Source organism: Ipomoea nil, unplaced genomic scaffold, assembly GCF_001879475.1.
Source record: "Ipomoea nil cultivar Tokyo-kokei standard unplaced genomic scaffold, Asagao_1.1 scaffold3069, whole genome shotgun sequence".
Classification (NCBI taxonomy): domain Eukaryota; kingdom Viridiplantae; phylum Streptophyta; class Magnoliopsida; order Solanales; family Convolvulaceae; genus Ipomoea; species Ipomoea nil.
In genome coordinates, this window is record NW_017619497.1 from 4,734,640 (window position 1) to 4,748,445 (window position 13,806).

At 36.4% G+C, this 13,806-nt stretch overlaps 2 protein-coding genes across 2 annotated transcripts; one reads left to right on the forward strand and one right to left on the reverse strand.

The window, feature by feature from the left end:
- Positions 1-3,114: 3,114 nt before the first annotated feature.
- On the forward strand, positions 3,115-6,770 carry LOC109165604 (oxygen-dependent coproporphyrinogen-III oxidase, chloroplastic-like). The gene is made up of 8 exons (XM_019314447.1): positions 3,115-3,836; positions 3,927-4,002; positions 4,333-4,427; positions 4,976-5,059; positions 5,769-5,856; positions 6,026-6,150; positions 6,232-6,330; positions 6,418-6,770. The coding sequence occupies exons 1-8, from the start codon at positions 3,261-3,263 to the stop codon at positions 6,484-6,486; spliced, it is 1,212 nt and encodes a 403-aa protein (XP_019169992.1). The 5' UTR covers positions 3,115-3,260; the 3' UTR covers positions 6,487-6,770.
- Positions 6,771-6,795: 25 nt separating this feature from the next.
- Positions 6,796-13,199, reverse strand: LOC109165603 (CTP synthase-like). The gene is made up of 22 exons (XM_019314445.1): positions 12,888-13,199; positions 12,568-12,754; positions 11,735-11,814; positions 11,163-11,249; positions 10,962-11,012; positions 10,707-10,824; positions 10,564-10,620; positions 10,338-10,402; positions 10,148-10,231; positions 9,966-10,016; positions 9,792-9,854; positions 9,653-9,699; positions 9,456-9,525; positions 9,299-9,361; positions 8,697-8,786; positions 8,576-8,614; positions 8,245-8,472; positions 8,075-8,160; positions 7,908-7,956; positions 7,719-7,799; positions 7,539-7,632; positions 6,796-7,421 (listed from the first exon to the last, which is right to left on the reverse strand). Exons 2-22 carry the CDS (start codon positions 12,683-12,685, stop codon positions 7,246-7,248), a joined length of 1,797 nt encoding a protein of 598 aa, XP_019169990.1. The 5' UTR covers positions 12,686-12,754; positions 12,888-13,199; the 3' UTR covers positions 6,796-7,245.
- Between the last annotated feature and the right edge of the window lie 607 nt (positions 13,200-13,806).

Genomic DNA, 13,806 nt, shown 5'->3' on the forward strand with positions numbered 1-13,806 from the left:
AGATTTTGTTTTTTGTTTTTTAATATTTTTAAGAGTTAATTTCAGCAATAGTCCTCCGACTATAGTGATTTTCCAAACTTAGTCCCCGACTTTTAATTTGGACACTTTAGGTCCCTTGACTTTCAATTTATTTTCAATTGAGGTCCTTTCGTTAGAATACGGTTCATTAGACTTTAAATGAAGGGGTAAACTCGTCCTTTCACATGCCTATGTATTATTCTTCGTATTTCTCCCTTCGTATTTTGCTGTTATACCTTGTAAACATCTCAATAATAGAGGAACGCACATACGAGTAGTCAGCAAATGGGGAACGACGGGGAACATTTTAGGGTTTCGACTAAGATTATCTTCATATATATCGCGTATACAATGGAGAAATGCTAAGAATAATACATAGGCAAGTGAAATGATGAGTTTACCCCTTCATTTAAAATTCAATTAACCGTATTCTGACGAAAGGACCTCAATTGGAAAGAAATTGAAAGTCAAGGGACCTAAAGTGTCCAAATTAAAAGTCAAGGACTAATTTTGGAAAATCAATATAGTCAGAGGACCATTGCTGGAATTAACTCTTTCATTAATAGGAATGCTTATGCACATGTGTATTATTATAAGAGCAACCACAATAGTGGATTTTATTCAATTTTAAGGAGATTTCGCTAAAGTGGAAGAGAGATAATGATGAGAGGGAAGGTTTTTGAACTTCGACATTGGTTTTTGGTCTCTGAAGTGGGCTATACCAAAACAAAGAAGCAGTGTTGTTGGGCGCGTTAACATACATTGAGGCGCCTAGTCGGGTGCGTTAACATGCATATATTTTTTACAAATTTTACTTTTCAATTTTTTCCCGATCCCTTGCCCTTCCCTCTCATCTTCTCTTTTCTAATTACACCTGCAAATACTCTTCAAAAATTACAACTATCGAGAATGCTCTAAGAGATTTTTGAATGAAAACTTATACTAAGAGTAGGTTTGGTTCAAACATTAGAATTAGAATGATAATGAGAATTTTTTAAAAGAATGATAATGAGAATCACATTTTGTTAGAATTAGAATTAGAATGATAATGAGAATCACATTTGGTTATCATAATTTTATGAGTAAATATTCAAAATGGTCCCTCGACTATAGCTAAATTCATAAATTGGTCCTCAATTTTCAATTTCAACTAATTAAGTCCTTAACTTTGCAATTTTGACACGATTTGATCCTCCATCTATTTGACCGTTTGTTGACCGTGATCGACGATCTTCAGAAGAACCTTCAGGGGTCGTTTGGTTCACGGAATGTCAGATTACCTTAGGGAATGTTAGATTGGTGGGAATGTTAGATTACTGGGAATGTTAGATTCCTGTGTTTGGTTAAAATTGGAGTATGTAATATAATCCTGTTTGGTTTAGGGTTATCTTCTATACACACTATAATATCCTTAACATATTTTCATATATTTTAATATATTTTAAAATTAAAATAAATAAATAAGATAACGGTATCATATATAATTACATGATTTTAAAATATTAACTAAAATCTTGAACTTGAGAAACAAAATTATTTTATATGCTAACATAACATAATAAAAATTAAAAAATATATAATTACAAATACATACACACATATATATATATATATATATATATATATATATATATATAAAATAATAATAATAATAATAATAATAATAATAATAATAATAATAATAATAAACTAACATAACCAAGGTTATCTTACATTACCTAAGATTTTGAAGGAATCACATTCCCTTCAAAATCCTATGTGGAGGGAATGTGACATTCCTTGGGAATGTTAGATTCCCTAAGATAATATGAACCAAACACCGGAATGTGAGTTTTGGAATGTCACATTCCCTTGGTTATGTTATATAACCTGAACCAAACGCCCCCTCAGCTCTCGTCGGAGCACGTGGAAGCCTCTAGGATGACGTTGCACCGGTTCGGAAACACGTCGTTTTCTTCGCTCTGGTACGAACTCAACTACATTGAATCCAAAGGAAGGATGAAGAAAGGTGACCGGATTTGGTAGATTGCTTTCGGCAGTGAATTTGAATGTAACAGTGCGGTCTGAAAATGCAACCGGAACCTTAAAAAACCAATGATGGACCATGAAATTACATATATATCCTCAAAAATCATAGTCAACAAACGGTCAAATAGACAGATGACCAGATTGTGTTAAAATTACAAAGTTAAGGACTTAATTAGTTGAAATCGAAAGTCGAGGACCAATTTGTGAATTTAGCTATAGTCGAGGGACCATTTTGGGTATTTACTCTAATTTTATCCATGGAAACATTAAAAGAATAAAATTAAATAAGAATTTGATTAATTTAAGTGGAGTTTATAATAAGGACCGAATGGAATTTTTTGCACTTTTAGTCCCACGACTATAGTGGCACTGGCGGAATTGATCCATGACTTTTGAACCTTGCAATTTTAGTCCATGACTATTGTTTTTTTTGCAAAAATGGTCCTTCTGGCCACTTTTCCGTCAAAATTTCACCGGGAAAAAAAAATTCTCTATTTTTATCCGGGTTAAAATTGACATTTTACTTATCTCAAAAAATTAAAAGAAAAAATTGATATTTGACTACATACAATATTACTGGGCTACATACTACTGCCGCAGGCGGCGGAGTACATGTACCACTCCAATGCTGCTGCCGGATAACCTAACTAGCCCGGGGAACGCCACGGCCGCTCCGTCGCTTACTGACAGCCCTGCCTGCTCTAGGAACTCCGCCGCCTGGGGCGGTAGTATGTAGCCCAGTAATATTGTATGTAGTCAAATATCAATTTTTTTCTTTTAATTTTTTGAGATAAATAAAATGTCAATTTTAACCCGGCTAAAAATGGAGAATTTTTTTTTCCAGTGAAATTTTGACGGAAAAGTGGCCGGAAGGACCATTTTTGCAAAAAAATTAGTAGTCGTGGATTAAGATTGCAAGGGTCAAAAGTCGTGGATCAATTCTGCCAGTGACACTATAATCGATGGAATTAAAAGTGAAAAAAAACTCGGACAGAATGTATGCAATAAAATATAGGAGTAATAAAGAAGACAAATATATCCATTGTGATGAAAAAAGGTGGATCGCGGTTGGATATTTGGATTCTCAGTACGCCTTATCAGTTATCATCCACGCCCACCATTAATGCCTTCAACTGAATACAATAGAATAGAATAGACTGTCACAACTAACCGGCCGCTGTTCCCCCATCTCCGGCGACCTCTATCAATAGGAAATGCTTAGCACCGCCATTCTCTCCGCCGCGTTCTCTTCTTCAGCTCCCGTCTTACCACTATCCAATTCCACTGCATTACATTCCTCTTCCTCTGTAACTAGACATTTGAATCTTCCTAGTCTAGCAATCGGTAGCAAATGCTTCAGACCGAATTCGCAGCGTTTGCGTGTCCAGGCTTCAATGTCATCGTCCCCGTTGATCGAAAAGGAAACGGCCGAGGCAGAGCGCCCCCCGACTTTCCTGCGAGAATCTGATAACGGCGCCGGGAATGAGTCCACCACCGTGAGGGCTCGTTTCGAGAAGATGATTAGGGAGGTCCAGGACAGCGTCTGCTCGGCGTTGGAGGCCGCGGATGGAGGAGGCAGCTTCAAGGAGGACGTTTGGTCCCGCCCCGGCGGTGGCGGCGGGATCAGTAGGGTTTTGCAGGACGGGGCCGTCTTTGAGAAGGCCGGTGTAAACGTCTCCGTCGTTTACGGCTTAATGCCTCCCGACGCCTATCGAGCTGCCAAGCCCTCCACCGACAACGGCAATACCAAGCCCGGCCCTATTCCCTTTTTCGCTGCTGGGATTAGCTCTGTAAGTAAACCTTCCACATCCTTAACTTATTAAGTCTCTGATGAAAATTGAAATCAGTTCTAATGTTGTAATATTTTGATTAATCCTCAGGTTCTGCATCCGAAGAACCCTTTTGCACCAACTCTGCATTTCAACTATCGGTATTTTGAAACTGATGCTCCAAAAGGTAATAAGTCTCTTCAATGTAAACATATTTGATGAAGAAACAATCAAAGATTTTACTTTACTTATCAACAACATTTTGAAGTCCACTAGCTATGACCAAAATAATCATAAAGTAGTCTATCTTTTTATATTAGAATTAGAAATTGTAAATAGCATGAAAGCATTGACCTTGAAACCCTAGAGAAACCAGGGATGTTCCTTCAACGTCTTCATGAGTTACTAGAACTAGGCATTAATGCATGATTCCAGAAATTTATTATGATCAGTGTACTTACTTAATGCTTGACCATATCCAAATAATGAAACTATCCCTTATTTATCTTGTGTGCAGATGCTCCTGGAGCACCAAGGCAGTGGTGGTTTGGTGGCGGTACTGATTTGACACCTGCTTATATTTTTGACGAGGATGTAAAGCATTTCCATTCGGTAAAGTGCATATATGAGGATGAATAAGTTTCTTTTTAATAGAATTTGTCACTAAAATTTCGACAAATATCAAATATGCTGTAAGGTATAACAACAGAAAACTAATGTTTCTCTTTCACCTCTTATAATTGCACTATGTGCAACAACTCAACAAGTTGAGTACAATGAGAGAGAAATAGAGTTCAATTTATTTGCATTTAAAAGTGAAAGCTTGTTGCTTTGAGGATAGGGTAGCAAATCAATCAGCTGCATAGGTTTTGTATTTGAAGAACAAACAATTTGTTAGGATTGCTTAGATTTTATAGAAAATCTGTTTAGTAGTATATTTTTACAAGACATCCATCTTCTCATTTTATTTATGTTTTACTCTTTCTTTACTAATTTAATTTTAAATTCTCTATCCTTTAGAAAATTTTCTTAATCTTGAATGTGTCCAGATATACTCTGTAGTTGTTTACCTCCAAAATACAAATGAAATGATACATATATTTCTTTGTATATTCAAACAATAAATCTCTTGAAGATATTGTCATTGGCTTGGTTGTTAGGTTCAAAAAAGTGCCTGTGACAAGTTTGATCCCAGCTTCTATCCTCGATTCAAGAAATGGTGTGATGATTATTTTTACATTAAGGTATGTATTTCATGATCTTGTGCTTGTTTTAAAATAATCGCACCTTATTAATTTCACTATGAAAGCAAATCTGTTATCCAGCAAAATAGTGTCGACATTCATTTGCAAAGTTCTATGAACCTTCATGTATTCGTGTATATATCCTTTCAACTGTCATTGATTTACAAAGTTTGCTTATATGTAGCAATCCATGTTATTCACCTTCACAACAATATTGTTACACCCAACTACCCAAGTTAAGTAGTCCATCTCACACCTGCAGAAAAAAAAATCAATGTTTGGTTATGCATAAGAAATGTGAGAGAGTGTGAATTTTTCGTTTAGGATCCTCTTCAAAAAAACCATCAGTATAATTCTGCTATAGTCAGCATCTTACAATGGCTTACTGTAAATCTCCATAGTGCCTCAAAACTCCAGAAAGAATTTGCAGTGCTGTTGACATCCCTACAGTTGTCAAAAATATTCGATGTCTATTTCTGCCTAAATGACTGAAGATTGAAATCTTAAAGAATGAATGCCTAAATGAATGAGTAGGACAGGACTGAATTGCTTTCTCTTGCCCTTCTGGTTCGATAAATAGGTCTCTGAGCCGGTTTTAAGTAGGAATTAAGACAATCCCCACCATTCCCCTAAAATTCCTTTTCACTGAAAGTATATAAGTATTGTTATATTAAGCTAATCTATGGCACGATTTCAATGTTTTATGCAGCACCGTGGTGAGAGGCGTGGTCTTGGAGGAATATTTTTTGATGATTTAAATAACTATGACCAAGATATGCTTCTTTCCTTTGCTACAGGTAAATTTGCTTGTAAGGACTTGGGCACGGCCTTTCTTTTCCTCAAATATGAGACAAGCTTGCAAACCAAAATCCCATATTAAGTGGTGAATTGAACAAAAGAAATAAATAAAACATGAGATGGGGAATCAAAATTAGCTTTATTTAATTGTGCATTTTTGGATTGCAGAGTGTGCAAATTCTGTTATTCCTGCATATATACCCATTATAGAGAAGAGAAAGGATACGCCATTCACAGCCAGTCACAAGGAATGGCAACAAGTACGTAGGGGACGCTATGTGGAATTCAACTTGGTATGAAATTCAGCTCCAGTTTCTTCAAGTTCAATTTTTACAAGCATTTTATAACTTTAAGTGTTCTACTTTGAATTGAAGGTCTACGATCGTGGAACTACATTTGGACTGAAGACAGGTGGTCGGATAGAGAGCATCCTTGTTTCACTTCCACTAACTGCTAGATGGGAATATGGCCATGTAAGTCTACCTCAACTCTATTCTTTCATCTCTTAGAAATAAAAAGCAGAAATAATCTCAATCACAAGAAATTGCCACCCATTGCAGCAACCAGCAGAGGGGACTGAAGAATGGCGACTATTGGATGCATGTATCAACCCTAAGGAATGGATCTGAATGCTTCAAAACATTTTGGTGTAGGTATGTAAAGCTCTGAGACTGCCTTGTTTTCTCTGCCTGTGACACGGTCAAGCGCTTCTCTTTCTTGATCTTACTACATTCATTAGTTACATAGGCTGATGGAGACATGACCTGTTTCAAAGATAGCTGTAAATTGTTTCATGAGGTGAGGTTAGGTTAGGTTTTGTGATAACACAAAAACACACCTCACAACCAAGATGGATGGATAGAATCAGGCAGGAAGAAACACTTGGATACATTAATATGCTTCATTCTTGATATATATAAAAAAAAAAAAAAAAAAACAAAAAAATTACAGACATTAATACATTATTGGCCACTCAAATAGGATTACATCATTTAACTAATCCCCACTGGGAATGAGTTCACAGTTTTTACATCATATCCAGATCAAGCTATATAAATCAACATATGCAAACATCTCCATCCTTCAAGCACCTAATGTATACTAGAAAGAGTGAGATCAGAAGAACCAACCCCCCTTTTCTGCTGGATATATAACTCCCTTCTTTTCTGCTTCATACATATGGAAGAGCTACAACAGGTTTGTTCCGTGAAAAAATGACCGGAATTCTGCTCTACCTTTTGATTGGGTTAAATGATACGCTGTAAACCTATATCACTCTAGTCATAATATGCCTATACATAAAATAGGTGGTACGAAAAAGATGGCCGCAAAACTGACAAATGGAAGAAACTCAATCTCAAGACCAGAGGCATTCAGCCAGAAAAAGGTCAGGCACGTATTCCTTTACCATTCCGGTATATGCCAGGTTCAAAGGATCCATTTGTGAGCTTGGTTCCATTTACATGAGGCCGGAATGGCTTTTTTGCCGAATTGTTTACAACTCCATTTGGCACACCCTTCTTTAGATGGGCTTCCAGTTGTCCGCTTGCTGCAGCTATGAGTCCTGTTTTAAATGAGACAAGTACGACAATGTTTAGGAAAAAAAGTTGGCCTGGTGTTGTCATTCTGGTACAGAAACACAAGACACCAAAGGTGAGGTTCAGAGAGAATATAGATCTACCTAAGAAGAGAGCGGAAGGTTTTCCAGGTCTTGATTTGAACTCGGGATGAAATTGAACACCAACAAAGTAAGGATGTTCAAGCAGTTCAACAATCTGCAAAACAAAGATATCAAATGCCAACTTAAAACAGCCTGAATAAAGTTAGTCGCCAATTTCTGATTGTATTTGAAAAAATATACCTCCATGCGGTGACCAGTGTCATCTTTGCCTGTAAAACATAGACCAGCAGATTCAAGCTGTTCTACCATTTCAGGGTTTACCTAGGCAACAGAGAACAATTTCTTTAGTAAAAAAGAACCTCATCTGAGCATTTACAATCACTCTCAACTATGCCATAACAGAAACAAAAAGTGAGAAGTGAGATGTACCTCATATCTGTGGCGATGTCTTTCATCGACAAATTTCTTACTTCCATATCTGGCAACAAAATACAATTTTATCATTGAAGAGATAGTATTGAAACAGGTTGCCTTAATCTGTTTTGTTAGAAAATCAAATGCTTTTAACCCCAATCCAATAGAGAAAGTAGACATACAATTTTGCAGATTTAGAGTCTGTGACCTGAAAATATGTCCTCCTAGACCCTAGTCGCATAGTCGCTCCCATATGAGTTTTTGATCCCTGATGATGTAGAAAAAAACTTAGAGTGCTAGAACACCAATATTACAGCAATCACCATTGTGACATAATATAACAAATACTAACCTCTGGCATAAAGATAACAAAGGGATTCTCTGTGTCAGGTTCAAACTCGGTGCTGTTTGCATCTTTGAAACCAAGAACAGATCGAGCAAACTCAATTACTGCGATCTGCATTCCTAGACATATTCCAAGGTAAGGAATTTTGTTTTCACGAGCATACTTAGCAGCAAGTATTTTACCCTCCACACCTCTGTCACCAAATCCTCCAGGAACGAGTACAGCATCTGCACCCTGTGGGGCAGTTCTAAGTAAGCTTTTGGACATACAATTGAAAGCACATAGCCACAAGAAACCATTCCTATAAAGCATGATTAGGCAGTGTAACTGAACAAACCTTCAATAATTTCCAGGCATTCCTATAATTATCAGGACTCTGCAAATAGGAAATGGTTATGAAACTTGACAGATCATAAAGGAACGATTGAAACTGAGGTAGATAAGGTATCTGAAAATACCTCCTTTTCGGTAGCCTCTTCAAGGTCTCCAGCTGGAACCCAATCTATACAAAGTTTCCTGTGGCAAGCAACAGAAGCATGCAAAAGAGCCTGCAAACAATTTTTAATGTTTTATATATTGACAGAAGAATGAGAAAATATATGGAAGTAAACATTTCCTCAAATGTTTGCCAACTAAAAGGAAGATTTAAAAATAGACAGTAGCAGTATCAACCACAAAACAATCTAAATTAGAGTGTTTGTATAGGTTATTGCTAACTGATGAAGAATTGTATTTTGAACTGCTAATTCTTTATACATTTATCTATGCACACACTTAACCTATTTTGTAAAGTTAGCATGCATATATGCAGTAAGAATGAGCAGTTCAAGCAAATCTTCATTTAGGGGGTTGGCAACGCTCGAATGACATTGCATCAAGGATAATAAGTTAATTCACAAAAGCAAGAATAGGAAGACCAAATAGTATTCAGTCAGCAGCTCTAAAGGGCAAACATGCCAAAGAAAAAGGACAAGAAAGGAGAATGAAGAAGAAAGAGAAGATAGTCACACCTTATTGCACTTTTAAATTTCAGTTTAGAAAGCAAAGTTAAGTAACTAACCTTAAGAACAGAGAGATAAGAATCTGAGAGGCCAGTGTATTTTCCAACCATGGCAACCCTAACCTGTTAAGCAGATAGCAGTATAGCACAAAGTTCAAAATGACGAAAACAAATAACGTGGATCTCATTCAACAATAAAGAAATTCCTGGAACATACTGGCTCATGTAACATATCGCAGAGTTTAGCCCTAGATGTCCAGATCTTCAAGTCAGGTTCCTGAGCAACACTGCAGACATAAAAGAAGGAAAGCATCAGTAGAGAGGATTGACAACTAAAGACAACAACTCCTAACTAAAACCAAATAAAAGGAGAAACAGATCCATCACAAAGAGAGTTGAGCTGATTAGACTAACCCTTTAAGGTTCAGAACACGCAACATTGCCTTATGTGCCTTCTGGTCCTAAAACAAGAAAAGCAAAGCTTATGAGTGCTTGATATAACAAAATGTAAAGCAATCATTAAATGTACATTGTATCTTCTGCAATCACTTACTCTTAAAAGCAAAGGAATATGCCAGATGTTTGAAACATCATATAGGTTAATAATGTTCTCAGCCTGGGATTGGAAACAATATTAAAACCTCAGACACACATACGCATAGTCTCTTACAAATGTAAACCATATATACAATCATAATTATGTATATTAAATGTTCTAATCTCATACCGGAACATGGCAAAATCGGGAAAGTTTATCCTTGACATTCTCATCAAGTTCCTGATAAAATAGGAAACCAACATCAAAACCTGATCATGATATATCAACAAAATATGCACAAGCATGTGTTGCTCGCACAACAGTATAAAAGACACACATGGAGAGAGAGAGAGAGAGAGAGAGAGAGAGACCGTTGCGCTGCGGCATGCTAAAATATTTGGTGTCAATCCCAGGCTTCTCAATCCCCTAACACTGTGCTGAGTTGGTTTCGTTTTCTAAAGATTTGAATACAAATACGATTTTCACAATCAGGTGTTCAGAATGTGAATTATTTAAAAAAGCACAAATAATAATAACAGTGAAATGAAAAATCACATTTACCTGTTCACCAACCACATTCAGAACTGGCACAAGGCTGACATGTATCAGGCAAAAGTTTCCAGCACCTAATAAGCACAAGAATTGTTATGTAAAAAGCCAAACCAGCTAATCTAGAATTTACTTTGAATTGGAAGAAAGAGATTTATTTTGGGCAGTAGTACAAGCTATCATTCAAATCTGGAAGCATATCTTCTCTAAACAGTAAAATTCAAGTGCATAATCTTACCAACACGATATGAGAATTGTCCTAAAGCTTCAATAAATGGCATTGATTCAATGTCCCCTGGCATAAGGAGAGGAAGTTCTCAGACCAAGCAATAAAATGAAATAATTCATGGTGCACCATGTGAAGAATAATTGTTAGTATACCTATGGTGCCACCCAGTTCTATGACACAAACATCAGCTGGGCCATCTTTTCCATCAACAGGAATGACTGCTACGCGTTCAATCCATTCTTGAATGGCATCTGTTATGTGAGGGACAACCTAACAAGGGAAAAAGCATATAAAAATAACACTAAATAAGATAAAGCCCTAAACCATGTATTGTATATATATACGTGTGCATATATATATATATATATACACACACACACACACACACTCTAAAAGTAAAAACAAACCTGAACAGTGGTTCCCAAATAATCTCCTCTTCTCTCCTTATCAATAACAGCCTATGCAAAACAAAGAAACAATTTCTCTTATTATTATTATTTTGATAAGTACTCAAATTATTACATGGTCAGCCAAAGAAAATATAAGAATTCAAAGAAGCAATAAACAGTAGAAGTTTCTGAGATAAACTTTTGAGGTTAAGCACATGCCTGGTAAATTTTTCCAGTAGTTATGTTGTTGTCACGTGTTAGCTTAATATCTAGGAAACGTTCATAGTTCCCAAGATCAAGGTCAACCTGAAAAAAGAGAGGGAAAAATGAGAGCAAATGTTTGTGTTTCCATCAAAGAAAAAACATGTACAGAGTATTTTATATTCCCCCCAGGTCACTTTATCCTAGGTAGAGATGAAAGCATGGAACATTCATATATAACCAAACCGAAGAGAAGGTATACACTACTAATTCTGAGTAGATTATATTTTTTAAGTTGAGTCAAGAAGAGTTGTATTATGCCCTCCCAATAGTTGATTAGAATGCGAATTTTCTCTGGATAACAGAACACATCTACCAAGGCACTGCCGTCCAACAAATCAGTGAGCTCCTTTTAGCTTTGTCCCATATTTAAGGGGATCTATCAAGTTAGATCCCACTATGAACAAAGAACTTAAATCTCATGAAACAGAATCAAATTAAATTCGAAACTTTAATTTTCCTTCATCCCTCTCCAAATTTGCATGCATGACATATCTTTACAGTATTCTTAAAAAAGATGCTCTTCTCACCTCACCACCATCATCCAGGACATATACTTCTCCATGCTCAAAAGGAGACATAGTTCCAGCATCAGTATTCAAGTAAGGATCTGAAAAGCCAGGATGGGAAGAAAAATTATGGAAAGCAGTCATAAGGAAAATTTACTTCAAGTTTGAGCTAAAAACAGAGTGTTTAAAGGAAATCAAAGGTGAACAAAGACAAGGAGTACACTTTTGTGGAGATTTTGAAAAGCAATTAGAAAAATATACAGGAAGGAGAGATTTCGTCCCTGGTGAGAGGAAGAACTTATAACACAAAATAAAATAAAATATATGCAGTTAAAATTATTTCATAGCTAGAACAACAAAAAGAAGGAGGTTTTTAAAAAAGAAAAAAAAAAAAAAAAAAAGGTTTCTAGTTTGGGAAATCTTAAAATCTCAGAAAGATTTTAGCAATAGCAAGGGGGAAGCTTCCTAAGTCTTTTCAGAAATGCATAATTTGCTTGAAATGGCGAACAAAGAAAACAGAAAGGAAAAAGTTCTCAAGTCTATACAATTTCCTACTCCACTTTGTGTGGGAGGGACCATAGGGAGGTGGAAAGGCTAAATCCTTTTAATGCATCTTAGCTAACAAACGATGATCTAAAGAAAGAATCCATAATGAAGAAACAAAAATACAACATACAACTCTCCTTCCCTTGTATCAAAGCAAATGAATCAAAAATACACCAAAGAAATTACAGCAGAATATAGAAGCATAAAATGAAATCCCCTTCATCACACAAATATTCTTTTAACCATTTGATTAAGGGCGGAGAAAGGACAGAATACAGAGGAACAGAGAGATAGATAGAGAGAGAGACCAATTTTAATGTGAGTAACTCGAAGTCCGCAGGCCTTAAGGATGAGGCCAATACTGCTAGCAGTGACTCCTTTCCCGAGCCCGCTCACCACACCTCCGGTAACCAATATGTATTTCATTCTCGATCCTCTTTCTTCTCTGTACGTTTTTTTTATTTTTTAAATTTTCCGGTGAACAAAACCCCCTACCTGCAATTCTGCAAACCGACCATTCAACAACCGATAATGGCGATGGAATTCAAATTGCATTTCGCCGCAATAAAGAAGAGGAATACGCGAAACAGTAATATTCAAGAGCTGGAAACAACTCCCGATGCATTACCTCGTAAACCACTGGAGCTGAGCTGAGTGACCAGAGGGGTCAAAAACGGAAAGCGCACCAACACTGTCTGCCACCGGGCCAGACCCGACCCTTATCCACTAAGCTCTATGTTTCCAGGGAGCAGAGACGCAACAAAGAGACGTGTATACACGTGTGCTTGTATATCTATATATATGTATAGATATATGATATAGAAATATATAAATATAAAGAAGGAGAAGAAATGGATATGAGATGAAGCAAATAGACACAGACGATGAAAACGTTGAGAGGATTGAAGAGAGGGAGACGGAGATGGGGAATTTTGGTAAGGCATTGCGGCTTTATATATAACTACTCAGCCAATTTTTTTTTTAATTTCCAACCCCACCCCACCCCCCTCTCCCCACACCTCACTGTACCGTACCCACCCACTCCCATGCGTTTTGCGCGTGTACAATGAACACAATTACATATAATAATAGTATACAATAAAGAAATAAGGTTCAAATTGGCTACTGAATGTAACATGAAAGTGCAATTAGGCAACTGAATAATCCAAATGAATGCAATTTTACCTGATAGTAAGTTACCATCAATTTTAGCAGGTTATCTGCTTACGTGGTGGCTGAGTTGATATTTTTAATAATTTTTAATAAATTTTAATAATATTTTTTTAAAAATTAAAATAATAAAAAAAAACCGATGGGGTGGCTGGCCTCCCCTTCCTTCATCTCCCTTATTAAAATTGATGGTAACTTGCTATCCGGTGAAATTGTATAATAATTTGGAGTGTTGAGTGGCCTAATTGCACTTTTTGAAGTGTTCAGTAGCCTAATTGCGCTTTTTTTTTTTTTTCCATTCAGTGGCCTAATTGTATTTTCAGGTTACGTTTAGTAGCCAATTTGAACCTTATTCCTACAATAAATAAAGGTTCGAA

What these genes read in the sequence shown, in the direction of transcription:
- LOC109165604 (XM_019314447.1), top strand. Translation starts at nt 3,261, where the DNA reads ATGCTTAGCACCGCCATTCTCTCCGCCGCGTTCTCTTCTTCAGCTCCC. An exon ending in TGAAACTGATGCTCCAAAAG is followed by an intron (nt 4,003 to 4,332) that starts GTAATAAGTCTC and finishes TCTTGTGTGCAG; the next exon opens with ATGCTCCTGGAGCACCAAGG. An exon ending in CTAGATGGGAATATGGCCAT is followed by an intron (nt 6,331 to 6,417) that starts GTAAGTCTACCT and finishes CACCCATTGCAG; the next exon opens with CAACCAGCAGAGGGGACTGA.
- LOC109165603 (XM_019314445.1), bottom strand. Translation starts at nt 12,685, where the DNA reads ATGAAATACATATTGGTTACCGGAGGTGTGGTGAGCGGGCTCGGGAAA. An exon ending in CTTATCTCTCTGTTCTTAAG is followed by an intron (nt 8,787 to 9,298) that starts GTTAGTTACTTA and finishes AATTGTTTGCAG; the next exon opens with GCTCTTTTGCATGCTTCTGT. An exon ending in TTGTTATCTTTATGCCAGAG is followed by an intron (nt 8,161 to 8,244) that starts GTTAGTATTTGT and finishes CTACATCATCAG; the next exon opens with GGATCAAAAACTCATATGGG.